Here is a 13,322-nt window from a genome sequence, read left to right on the forward strand (position 1 = left end):
ATTTCGCCATCATTTACCCATTTCTTGTTTGTCTGCACCCTGGCCTCCAGGAAAATATTCTCTGAGTTCTCGCATATTCAGAATGGTTTGTCTGTTGTCTGTACTTGAAGGCAGCTTTGCTGGGCACCATCCTTGGCTTACATTTTCTTTCCTTAAATATATATATATTAAGGATGTCATTTCATTGTCTCGTGATGTTGACTGTTGCTGCGGTGAAATATGAATATAACCTACTTGTTTTATCCTCATAAATGATATTTATTTTGTCTGACTGGGAAAAAATTCTTTATTTTTAAATCTCAATAACTTTACTAGAAAATGCCTTGATGTTGACCATTCTTGGGCAATTCCTTTGTACCCAGTGTGTCTTTCCAATGTATAGATTCAGGTCTTTTATATCAACAAAAGCACTCTTGAATTATAACTTTAACAATTTTTTTCTGTTCATTGGTTTGATTCTTTTTTCTTCAGGGACTACTCCAAATACATGTATGTGGGTCTCTAATACACATCTTTTCTATTTTTCCCCTAATCCATCCTTCTTTTCTTTATTTTAATGTGGTCACTTTTCCCATTTTTCTGTATTCTTTATTTTTTTTCATATTTTCTACTCTGTCTCATGCTCTTTTCAATTTTGTTTTTATTTGGTTACGATGCTTCCCTGCTCTACTTCTTTCTTGAGTTTTTCTAGATCATATTTCCCTTCTTTCTTTTGTTTTTCTATCTCTTTCCTGAATTCCTATATTTCTTTTTTTTTAATTTAAAACTTTTGTTCCTCAATATATGCTGTTAAAATAAAAACACAAGTCACAGATTGTAGAAAAAATGTTTGCAAAACAGATATCTGACAAAGGACTTTTCCCAAGAGTATACAAAGAATTCTCAAAATTGAATAATAATAATAATAATGATAATATAATAATAATAATAATAATTAATAATAATAATAATAATAGTAAAAGGGAAACCACCTGCAGAAAATGTGATCCAAATATGAACAGGTGTTTAATACAAGAAGATATACAAATGGCCAATAAGCACGTGAAATAATCCTTTACAAAACTAGTCAGCAGGGAAACACAAATAAAATAGTGTGTTACTACTGTACACCACTAGAATGGCCAAAATTAAAGACTGTGATGATTCCCCATATTGGTAAGGATGTGGAGAAAGTGAACTCATCTCTTACTGATGAGAACATTAAATGGTACAACCATTATAGGTAAAAGGTTAGCAGCTTCTTATAAAGCTAAACATACGCTTTTCATACAACCCTGTAATTCCACTCCTAGATATTTATCTGATAAATACATATTTTTATGAGAAGACTTATACTTGAATATTCATATCAGCTTTATACATAGTGGCCTTAACCTAGGAATAACCCAATTTCCATAAACAGATGAATAGATAAACAAATTGTGGTATATCCGGACAATGGAACACTACGATCTGTTTTTGAGGTTCATCCATGTTGTTTCATGTTTATTATTTTTTATTATTGGGTAGTGTTCCTATGTTTCTGATTTGAGGTCTGATTTCAAAGGTAATCTCTTCATTTTTTTATAATTCATGGCAATATGGTCACAACTTTTATCTGCTCCATAGTAAGATTTTTCTGGTGTGTTTTTTTTTTCAACTGTAGGTAATTTTTGATACTCTTCTCCAGTTTGTTTCTTATAGTACATTTGCATTTATTGTGTGCAATCTTTAAAAAAAAAAAAGTCATCCTTGAATTAACTGGAATTTCTGTCGCAGAAGAGAAAGCTTCCTATAGCTCTGGCTTCTCTCTGGCATTATTTGCATAGCCTACGTCCTCTGCTTCTATGGACAAAACATGGTCCAGGAGAACGCCTGCTAACGGACCTGCTCACATACTCAGTCTCTGATGTTCCGCACAAGGACTACAGCTTTCACAAAACAGAGGGAACATTTATCTTCAGACAGTTTTTTTTTTTTTCCTTCTGATGTTACTTGGGTCCCTACTGTGTCTTCTTGGTCCTTTCTGAATATTTTTTTATTTCATTCTCCTGACTTCTACTTCACTTGTTTATGTTAACTGTTATATCATGCTGGAGTTCTTCTTCTTTTTTTAAAATAATTTCCAGGAGAAGAAGGTTAACTATTTTGATGTATGGCAGCAATATTCATCTTTTAAGTTGATTTTCTCACCATACTTGGACAACATGAAGTATTCCAGGCTTTAAAAATAGTGCATATACATGTGAAGAAATTCCACAAGAAAAGGGAAAGAATCACCTGAAAGGATTAGAAGTAACAGTGCCCTTGGCTCTTACAGGTTTAGAAATAGTGTCTGTTCCCACTAACCAGACTGGAAGACCTCTCCATTCATGAGCGTTGGGTCATGAGAACAGACAGGTCTTCCCCTCTGTAGTGGAAAATAATTATTCCTGTATTGAGCACTGCTTCACTCTTGCTGAATACACTTTACAAGCAGGATCAGAAAGGATCTATTTCCAAGAAACCTAACTGCATCCAAGCAGAAAGCTCAAGAAGATTTATAAGAATACAAATATATTTATTGCCCCAAAAGATAATTTTTCACAATGTGTGACATCCAATAAAAAATTATCAGGCATTCAAAAAAGCATAAAAATATGATGAATACTGATGGTAGACAATTGGAACATAACTTAACAAGTGCTTGAGCAGAGGAGTTTTAGTCTTCTCCGTGTTCCTGTAAATGCATACTGCATACTGCAAACAATAATGCTTAAAACATGTTCAACACAATGACCACAGCTTGTACCATTTTAATTACAATGACGAATAATTTTCCACATCTGCTACAATATATAAAGAGTTTCTACTAAACAATTGGCCATTTGTAATTAAAAATGAAACATCAACTGTAAACATCCCATTTCTGTGTATTTACCACTTTCCAACTCTCTACCTGTAGGTCAGTGGTTCTCAACTGGGGCCAACTGGCTCCCAGGGGACATTTGACAATGTCTGGAAATATTTTGGGTTGTCACGAAAGGGGTGGGCCACTACCAGCATGGAATGAGTCTCTACTCATTAGAGGCCAAGGAAGCACAAACAACCTACAATGCACAAGGCAGCCCCCTAGAACAAAGGTTCACCAGCCACACAAGTCAGTCGTGCCTTAGTTGAGAACCCTGAACTTCAGTGACCATTCATCCCAGTTCACCCAGGACATCCCAAGCGTTAGCACTGGAAGTTTTGCATCTCAGGAAACTCCCCAGTCTCACGTAAATAGTGAAGAATGATCAACCTACCTCCTACCTTTCGGTATGAATATTCAGTCCCCCACTGTAAAGTAATAAAAATCAGAATCAGCATGAACATGTATTGAACACATATTTTGTCCAATATTACGCCAGTGTGTTATCTGTATTATCTCATGTAATCATCTTAGCAATTGCCTGAGATTACTATTATTGCTTCTATTCTGCAGTTGACAAAGAGTAGGCCTACAGAGTTCGGGTAAATTGTTGAAATGTATACAACTGGTTACGTTAGAATTAAGATTATAAAACAAAGACTATCTTGAGTATAGTGTGCATATTCCTGCTTTGCAAGGCTGGAATTATTTTCTCCACACTGTGCCAGCCTCATAGTATAGCTTGTGTTTATAATAATAATTGTTGAAATTAAAATTAAAAATTACATTTGATATAATTATGGCTTTCATTTTCTGAGTTGTTGCTGGTTACAACTGTGCTGCATGAGATTTGAGCTGATATGAAGAATACAATCTTCTTTTAAAAAGTATGGAATTTGAAACTAATGAGATTTGAGACTAGCTTGATAGGTGATCTGGAGTGAATTACTCAATTTCTCTGAGTCTCATGGGGGAATGCATAAATTAAATGAGGTAACCTTTCTGAAGTCCCTTGTATGGTGCTCAGTATGTCAAAAAAATTCCATACATGGTAGTTGTAATTGTCAATGTGAAGAAATTGCCAGATTTAAATGGCATAGATTGCCTTATTCATGACATTTCTATTAGTAGGGAAGGAGAAAGGAAGAGAGACAATGTGGCTATCATAACATTTCTAGTCTAGTATAATGAAAAGACTTTGGTGTCAGAAAGGATTTGTGGAAATCCAGCTTAGCTACTTATATACTATATGAGAGTATAACATTTACCTTCTACAAAATGAAGGAAATAATGCTCTTTCCTGAACACTGTAAAGATTATAAAGACATAAAATACACATCATACACATCTTCCCATTTCTTTAAAACAAGAAAAAACAGCCCTATTCTTAGAGCAGTGTTTCCAAAAAGTTGGAGAGGATGCAAATCAAATACGCCATTGCAAATGCTACTTTGAGTTACAGACATTCTGTGATGGAAATGAAACATCTATTTTTTTCTGCAGTCAGTAGTCCAGATAGCCAGTTAAACAGGTGCAATCTGATTTTCTGTTATTTGTATGAAGGAAGGCATGGCTTCTAATGGAAGGATGCATTCAGAGATGCAGCATAGTTGAACTGACTCTAAATGACAGTGCACTGAAAGTAATCACTAAATAGACAGGTGCGGGTAAAGTCCATTTTTGTTTTGCTTGGAGTAACAGTAGGCTTAACTTAGAGGAGCACCACAAGAAGTCTGTAATTCTGTGACGAATAAAGTGACACTTGTGAGCAAGGTGTACCAAAGAGGGGACTGACTGTGGAGGGATTTCCATCACCAAGCTGGGTCATTACCTTGGCAAAAGTAGATTAAACTCTCCTTCCACAGATAAGCTTGTTCCACATTTGTGGTGAGCAACAGGCGGACCAAGTGCACGGTACAAAAGCCTGTCGGGAGAGGTCAGCTCAAAGTGAACAGAATTTTCCTTGTTGAGAGCTCAGAGGAGAAAGGGCAGCCAAGGACTAAATTGAGAGTGTATTCCTTTGTGTTTGTGAAGAGTTACCCATATAATTTACTTTTTATACTTATATTTTTTCTCTCCCTTGGCTGGATCTCAGAAATCTCTGATCACTTCCTTTCTCTTTTTTCTCCCATACCTGTTATAGAGAGAAGCAATTACGGAAACTGCAAATCAAACAGGTGCATTTGGACAATGAGAAAGGAGTTCTGAAATGATGATTGCTTTTTGCTGCCACTGAAGTTTATCCAATTTAACGGATACAGGATAACACAACTGGATTCAGAGCTACAATAATTGTTGAGGAAGATAACTGTGGACACATGGGGTCATTTGGATATTATAAACAAAGGGCATATGAATACTGTAAAACTACCAGCAGAAAGTCTCATAAAAACAATGGCCCACAGGCAGGGGTCAGATGCAAGTTTTGTGTGACTTAATATTTATATAATTTTGGGGGTGAGGGGGCTTGATACAAAAATAAATACAAAATGAATATTAAAAAATCACAATAAGTTACCGAAACCTTGGCGGTTGAGATCCTTTTTTCTCGAATTTCTTTAGTCAACTGACAGAAATTCTCACCCAGAAGTGTTTGCTGATTGCAGACTAGGTTTTGCTTTTTGCTCCTCCAACACCCCCAGCAATTCCTCGGGTACACAGGGTCCCTTGCAAATGAGACGTGGCCAATAGGCGTCATTGGTAGCATCCTCTGCCTGCAGGAATTTCCCGCTCAAGCTTACTGTGCCTTGTTTGAGAAGCCTAAAAGGACCATAAAACACATAAAACAGAAACTTTCCATCTGATGTTTGGCGTTTCATTGTAAGAACTAAAACCTCACACACCCATCACCTACCTGGACCTCGGCCGCGCAACTTGTATCAGTTCTGGGTTTTACGGCTACCGGGATGGTGTCCAGCTGGGCCTCGGGCTGCTCACCAAGCTGCACGCCCACAGCGGGAGCCCGCGGGGACCGCACTCGGCTTGCGGCTGGGGACTGGGGGCGGCCCGCGCCTCCCGCTGATTGGCGGGCCCGGACCCTGGGGGCGGGCTCTCCCCCGCGCTGGCCCGGCCCGGGGTGGCTATATTGGCACCGTTCCTGCTAGGTCGAGTCCTCGCGCCTGAGCCGGACTGAGGAGAGGGCTTCTGAGGGCAGTGCGGGCGCAGGAAGCGGAGCGAGGCTGGCGAGAGCGAGCCGGGGGCTGCGGGGCTGCGGGGCGATGAAGCAGCGGCTCAGGGAGCGGAGGCTGGCGGTGTGGCGCGACGGGCCGGCCCCGGGCCGGGGCTGCTGCTCCGGAGGCTGCTGAGGCGCCGAGCGAGAGGGAGGAGAGGCAGCGGAGCGCGGGGAAGCCGGCTGGGTGGCGGGCGGCTCGGGTTGGCCTCCCGGGTTGGGATCCCCCCGGTGGAACCATGCGGGTGGCCAAGTGGCTGACGGGGCTGCTCTACCAGCTCTCGCTCTTCATCACCAGGTCTTGGGAAGTTCACTTCCACCCCAGGCAGGGTAAGGTCACCGCGGGGCGCCTTCAGCAGCTGGGTGGGGCGCGGGCCCGAGGGGGACCTGCGGACGGAGGCGGGGGAGCGGCTCAGCCCGCTGGGGAACCCCGGCCTTGCCGGGGCTCTCGGGACTCCGGGACCAGTCGACCCCAGACATCCCCGGAGGTTGCGGCTGCGCCGGGTTTCGAGGAATCGCGCGCAGGGGACCCATCTCCCTCCGGGGACCACGCGGTGGGGGTGCGTGGGGCAGGGTGGCGAGGGCGCCCGCGGGGCACGAGTTGGCGGCGGACGGGAGGCGAAGAGGGGCGCGGGAAGGAGGTGGCTGCTGAGGGCCCCGAGTGGCGGGGTCCCCGCTTGGGAAGCGTGGAGCGGGTCGGGGGTGTGGGAAAGCAGGCAGGCACACTCAGAGCGCACGTGTGTGCGCGCGCGCTCTCCCCAGCATGTGTCTATTTGTCGCGCCCCCCTCCCCGGGTCTGGGGACCCGGGGCCTCGGTCCTTCGGCGGGGACGTTTGGTTGCAGAAGTTTGGGGCTGGGAAGCTGGAAAGGGGTGGGGGCTCAACGGCCGTCTCGCTGTGGTTGCAGAAGCCCTGGTGAGGACACTGGCCTCCTACGAAGTGGTGACCCCCGCGCGGGTCAATGAGTTCGGCGAAGTGTTCCCGCAGAGCCACCACTTCAGCCGCAGGAAGCGCAGCTCGGAGGCGCCGGAGCCCACGCCGCTCAGGACCCACTACCGAATCCGCGCCTACGGGCAGCTCTTCCAGCTGAACCTGAGCGCCGACGCGGCCTTCCTGGCTGCCGGCTACACCGAGGTGCACTTGGGAGCCCCAGAGCGCAGGGCCGAGGAGCGCAGCGCGGCGCCCCCAGACCTCCGCCACTGCTTCTACCGCGGCCAGGTCAACGCTCGCGAGGATCACACAGCCGTCTTCAGCCTCTGTGGAGGCCTGGTAAGCGCCCTCGGGTCCCTTGGCATTTTCTTGGGATCCGGTCTTGCTCGTGCAGGAAGCTGGGTTTGGCTTTTCCCGAGTGGCCGGAGGGTGACCCAAGAGATCAGAGTGGGCTACCCGAGAGATTAACACCTAGATGAAGCCAGGCCAGAGGCTACGCCTTCCTGCAGTGGGGAGAGCGGAAGATCAGGACGTCATTCCCTGCTGGGCAAGCTTGGCCCTTCTCTGTGCAAAGCTGAGAGACTCTTGCTCGAAAGTGACAGATGCCGAGCAAGTCAGGGAGTCCGGGAGTGGCCCTGCGGAGGTGTGGTTGTGGTTTCCAGCCGGAGGGCAGGCTATTTCCCACAGACACACCCATTTTGGACCATCTATTGAGGCAGACTCCCCTGAATTTGCTTAACCTAGCTGTTTGAATTTAGAATGATAGTAGGAAAAGAGAAAGAAAACACATGCAATGAAAAGGTTTGAAAAGGAAGTTTTTTGGTTTTTTTGTCTTTTGATAGTATGGGGATGGCCATTAATCTGTGAAGTACAAGTTACGGAAGAGGTTGAATCTGCCTGTGTAAAAATGTAGAGCGTCTCATCTGATCCAGCAAATGAGAAATGATCATTAAAGTGACAAGGGTAAAAGATGAGGATTTTGTAAAAGCCTCATTGCGGACAGAGGAAACGAAATAGAATATTGGGTTCTATGTGGTTTGTTTCTCTCTCTCCGAAACAGAGAGGTTCTAATTTTTTTTTTTTTTTTTTTTTTTTTTTTGCCGTGAACTTTTTCAGCATGCTGGGGGAATCCCAGGACCTCTTCTCAGCATGATTGAAGTAAAGTAACATACATATTATTTAATTGGCCTCCTTTAAAATATTAACAGTAATCAAAGTGTTACAAGTATTAGAATTTGTGGTGTCATAATACATCCTTCTTTATTAATGCTTTACATAATATCTCTTGGGGCAGGGCTTACTTACATACTTTTGTAGTGGTAGCGAGTGTGAACAATCCAGATAGCTTTGAATCACATTTGAGTTAAAGTAACCATTATTTTATTACCAACAAAGTCACAGTGCCTGTGGTTTTACCTACAGTCGTAACTGAAGGAAATGTTCATTACCAGAGGTTAAGGAAAATAAAGATGTTAACACTTTCCCATCGAGTCCATGGAACCCCTGGTTGAGAATGCTTATGTCAAACAGATATGAACTCACTTCATCATTAACTCCTGATAAACACACGTTCAAGAAGAAACAACTAAGAATTTGGCTAAGGGATTCTAGTGTCCTTCCCAAGTATTCTAGCTTTTGTTGGGCAAATTTTAAAAGAGTTTCAGAACATCAACACTGTTTATTTTTTGATTAAGTAGAACATTGGTAACAGTTCTCTCTAGGCCAAATGTACTACTTCCTCTCAGGTTAATTGACGTAAGATGTCTTCCTGGATGTGAGCATTGGTCATTACTAAGTAAATTTGAAAAATCTCTTTGCTTTTTTCCATGCTTTTGTCTTGAGCTTGTCAAGACATACATACATGGAATCCCTGGGACAGTCTTCTTTTCTGGTGTGGGTAACTGTAGAATGCTTACATCATCAGAATGGCAGCAGCGCACTCGTATTTACACAGCCATCTACACACCGAAGGAAAGAAAAATATTCTCCTTTCTAGAACCTTTCAAAATGTTTAGTTTGCCTGGAAGCTTCTAGATTTACTACCACAGATTTGTCATGGTCAATTCATTTTCCTGATTTAATATTTAAGGCATGGAAAACATTCCAGATGGGAAGCATTATTAGGAGTGATATGTCTCATGTTGATTTATAACATTGGCGTAGTTCAAATTATTATTCAGTATCCCCTTTTTGAAATCAGGAAACCGTTGAAGCTGTTTGAAGTCTTCACAGGAGCTCCTCCGTTCCTGTCACTGTGTCAGTTGTCTAGTTACTATGCATCATTAGTTTGATTTACCTGTGCACTTCGCTTTTGATAGACTTATTGATATTATCAGTTTAATTTGACTTAACGATTAAAAACACATTTTCATGCCTGTGTAACTCAGTTATATCTTAATTTCTTTGTATTTGCAAGGCTGCGTAAAGGACATCACTCATGGCAGAGATAGAAATTTTCCAGTAATACAGCAAATAATAGAGGTACCAGGATCTAAACATTTTTTTAGAAGTGTGATCATGACCAGTTATGAATCTAAATCCCTAATAATATTAGTGATGTTTCTTTGATTTTTCTCATTTTTGATATCAGCACTATAGCAGATATTAGCTATATATTTATGATTGTGTGTTTTATCTCTACCTCAACTCTGTCATTAACACTCTTTAGAAAAACAGCTTCTTCAAATAGCAGAACTTCTGGTGGGTGTTGGAGTCCATTTGTTATTACATCAGATTCCTCTTTCTAGTCTCAGATTAGTCTTTAGATCCGGGTAAAGTTGTATTACCCACAGCTTGGACCAGCTTAGTTCTTGCAGATCAGCCTCGATACAATGCTAACCTCCAGCCCTGGTCATGTTCGCTTCCCAGCTTACCTTTGTGACCGCATATGTGGCTGTAACGACCCAGCTTTGATCTCTGTCGGTCCATTGAACACTCAAGTTGAGATTTACCGAAGGATTTTTAGAGACAGTCTTACTAACTTAGAGAAGTTCTCTTTTTCTAGTTGCTCTTTGCTTTAAGTTTTGCTTTGAATCATAAATGGATGTTGTACTTAATCAAATGCTTTTCCTGAATATATTGAATGAGCACATGATTTCCTCATTTTTTCCCACTAACATGTATTGTCTTACACATGGCTGGAGTCAAGCAAATGCTGACCATTGATGAAAACTGACCCCAGACAGGGCTGTAAAATGTTCTGAGGCCTTTGTATTGTTTGGGAGGAAGGAGGGAAATACACTGTCCTCCAGGTCCTGTAGTCTCCGATGTCCTTTGTGGCTTAGTCTCTGTGCATTTTCCTGGCCCCAACAGCTGAACTCTGGGCCTGAGAACTCATGGCTTTTCTTTGTTCAGTTGGGCTTCACAAACTCATTGTCCCCTGGGCTGGAGACTGGTGCGGCATACCCCTCTGAGCTCAGCTGCAGCATCTATTTGATTTCTTGTGTGGCCGACGCCTTGGGCAGCCCTCGACATAGGGTCACTTAGCTCCTGCTGTGCATCCTCTCCACGTAAAGTGGTTTGGTGACACCATTGGTAATCTCCCCTCTAAGGGTCTGAAACCCTCCATGGCATATGAAAGTCCTCTCTTTGCCAGACTCTGCGGCACGTCTCATTTTGGTGTGTATGTGTGTGGGGGCTGTCAGAGGTCCCTTCCCTGGATACCACATAGCATGCTGCAGCATTTCTCTTGGCAGTCCCCCTCCACCATCTAACGTGCCTTCTGTCTCTGGGACCTTAACCGCCCCCCTGCCCCGGAGGAGAGGTCCTCGCACATGCATCTTTCCAACTGTTTCCTTTGCCTCCATCACTCTTTTCTTCCCAGAATCCACCGAGTTCCCCTTTCCCATCTCTTACAGTTGACCGATAACTTGTCCATCGTCCCACCTGAGGTAGCATCTACCTCTCCTTTCTCTGGCGGCTGCTGAGGAATGTGACTTTTAGAGGACGGGAATAAAAAACATTAATATCTTTCAAATATCTCTGTGCATACAACCATTTAAAAAAAAATCGACACCACAACACACGTGTTGGTTCCATCAAATTGCATTAACCTCAAACATATGAACTAATGTTTTCTTTTAATTCCTATACAGTGAATTTTTTTTCTACTTCTAGAAGTCTTAGTATTCACGTGTTTTTCTCTTTCACGAACTCACTGAACCATGCCTTGTGTTGTTTAGTTTTCTTAAGTGCTTTGGGTCCAAGAACCAAAAGGAGCAGAGAGTCTGCCAGAAATTTTCTGTTTCATGTGTGTATAACTTTTGCTCCTCTGATCTTTCCTTCTCTGTAATTTTTCTTTCTTGTAAGTCTCAGTATTTATTGCATGATTCAAACGTATTTATTTTTACATTTCTAAAATCTACAGTAGATGAGAATATAGAGCCAAATCATAAAATTACCTGTAAGTAATGTAATGGCCAGACTGTTTTCAGTCCATTGAGAAACCGTCACAGAATATTCACTTATCAGGTCTTTATATCCCTACCTCAGCTCTAAACTTTGTTTTCGTGGGTCATGGTGTCCATCTTCTCACAATGCTGATATGCTCTTATCCGAGTAGAGGTCGGTATTTCATAAGCTGTAATATTTCTGGCATACACGTGTCAGGGTGGGATGTATCAAGTGTACTGAGGCTGTTTCCAACGACCCCTGTGTCTCCTCACTGTCCCCCATTACCTGGTGGGTTCCCTTCTTCCGAAGGCCCTCAGGGACTGACCTGGCCACCTAGACAATTAACTTCACTGTTTCTTGGTGGGATTTGAAGTGATGCTGTCTTTTTGGTGGAAAGAAAGAGTTTCCAGATGTCCTAAAACCAGACACTGCATCTGGCTTATGCAGCATTCTCACAGAGCAGCCCGCAGGGGTTGTGTGCGCTGTTTTGAAGCTTCTCCTGTGAACCATCCTGCAGCCTGTCAAGGCGCGAATGCCCTCGGATGACTGATGATCGAGGTGCTCTAGAAACTTCTTGTTCGGACAGGAGTTAACCGTACGGAAACTATCGATAATGTCCTTTCTGGTTTTCATCTTCTTGGAATGGTTTAGTTTTACTTTCTAAACTTCCTATATGCCCAGAAGTAATAGAGCGTCAGATCATTTCACCTGCCGTTCCGTATTCATCCAAATTCCGAAGGACCCTTTTTGGCAATTCCCACGCTCAGTTAAGTACTCAGACAGCACTAGGGAGAATTTCTTACGCCTCTACTTTCAACATTCGAGTGTTAGCCTATGTCTTCCAAGAAGCAGATGGCAAGATGGGAGTAAACGTGCCTATGTTGGAGACACGGAGAGAGCAGTGAAGGCTGAAACAGCTGAAGAAAGGATAAAGATGTTGGGTCCTTGGCTGCTGGGCCTTCTAAACAAGGTTCAGCGAAGCCCACCTCAAGCCAGATTTGCCTGGGGGAAGGGTCCCTTGCCTCGTAAGAATGAGTTTCCTCTCAGTAACCTTGCCACACTCAGTTCCTGCCTGGAGTGGTGCGTGGGAGACTCAGCTGGGGCACGAACACTGACGGAGTTCAAAGCTCAGTGGTTGGGACCCTTGGCCAGTTATGCTCAGCATTCTCAGGGCCACCAGGTAGTGACAACAGGCACACATATACGCTCAATGAAAATAGTCTGTTAAAAAGCTGTTAACGGAGAAGTCCAGGGGGTGCTGGGTGAACTTCAAGGAAGGGGTGATTAAGGGAGTTGACCTGGGCTGGAGGAGGCTTCTCAACCGAACTCTGGGGGATGAATAAATGTATGGAGACATGAAAATTCAAGGGCTTCTTGTGGGTCTCTGCAGCTGAAAAGTAGGTGGCTTGGGAGGCGTGGGGGAAGGAGGTTGAAGTCAGGTCAAGGCCGGAAACTCATTGTGAAGGAGTGAGGGCTTGAGCTGTAAACGTGGGTTAGTTGGCTGTGTTAAGAGGGGCCTCCTCTTGTGCACCATTGCGCGGGGTGCAGGGGAGGCAGCAAGCGGCTGGGAAGACCACTCTTGTAGTCTACCGTGGGCAAGGAGGATGGGCCACTTGGAATATGGGGCTTCAGTGGCAAAGAAGAGCTGGGTGCCTATGGAAGGTGCACTCTGTAGACCAGAGAGTCCCAACTGGGGGCAGTTTTTTTCCCCCAGGGGACACTTGGCAGTGTTTGGGGATGGATACTTTTGGCTGTCACAGCGGTGCAGGGGGCAGGGGAATCTACTGGCATCTGGAGGAAAGAAGACAGGGATGCTGCTAAACATCCCACAAGGCACAGAATGGCCTCCTACAACGGAAGGATTATCACCATGTCAACAGTGCTGACGTTAAGCAACCTTGTAGGAGACCCACTAGAATTTTGGACCAGAAGAGAAGATGAACAAAATGGTCCTAATGACTCT

The 13,322-nt window shown here is 43.8% G+C and overlaps 2 protein-coding genes across 3 annotated transcripts in view; both read left to right on the forward strand.

The window, feature by feature from the left end:
• PUS7L (pseudouridine synthase 7 like) overlaps positions 1-5,131 on the forward strand; it is a 142,664-nt gene extending 137,533 nt beyond the window's left edge. The window contains exon 14 of one of the 2 annotated variants that reach the window (XR_004324573.1): positions 5,013-5,131. The gene's annotated coding sequence lies outside the window, so the exon portion shown is untranslated. The remainder of the gene's footprint in view (positions 1-5,012) is intronic. The other variant, XR_004324574.1, reaches the window with a different exon arrangement.
• Positions 5,132-5,973: 842 nt separating this feature from the next.
• Positions 5,974-13,322, forward strand: part of ADAMTS20 (ADAM metallopeptidase with thrombospondin type 1 motif 20) — a 134,050-nt gene continuing 126,701 nt past the window's right edge. Inside the window, exons 1-2 of the mRNA XM_032493279.1 lie at positions 5,974-6,368; positions 6,945-7,306. Coding sequence (XP_032349170.1) covers positions 6,278-6,368; positions 6,945-7,306 — 453 coding nt within the window. The 5' untranslated portion in view covers positions 5,974-6,277. The remainder of the gene's footprint in view (positions 6,369-6,944; positions 7,307-13,322) is intronic.

This window comes from Camelus ferus, chromosome 12 (assembly GCF_009834535.1).
Source record: "Camelus ferus isolate YT-003-E chromosome 12, BCGSAC_Cfer_1.0, whole genome shotgun sequence".
Taxonomy (NCBI): domain Eukaryota; kingdom Metazoa; phylum Chordata; class Mammalia; order Artiodactyla; family Camelidae; genus Camelus; species Camelus ferus.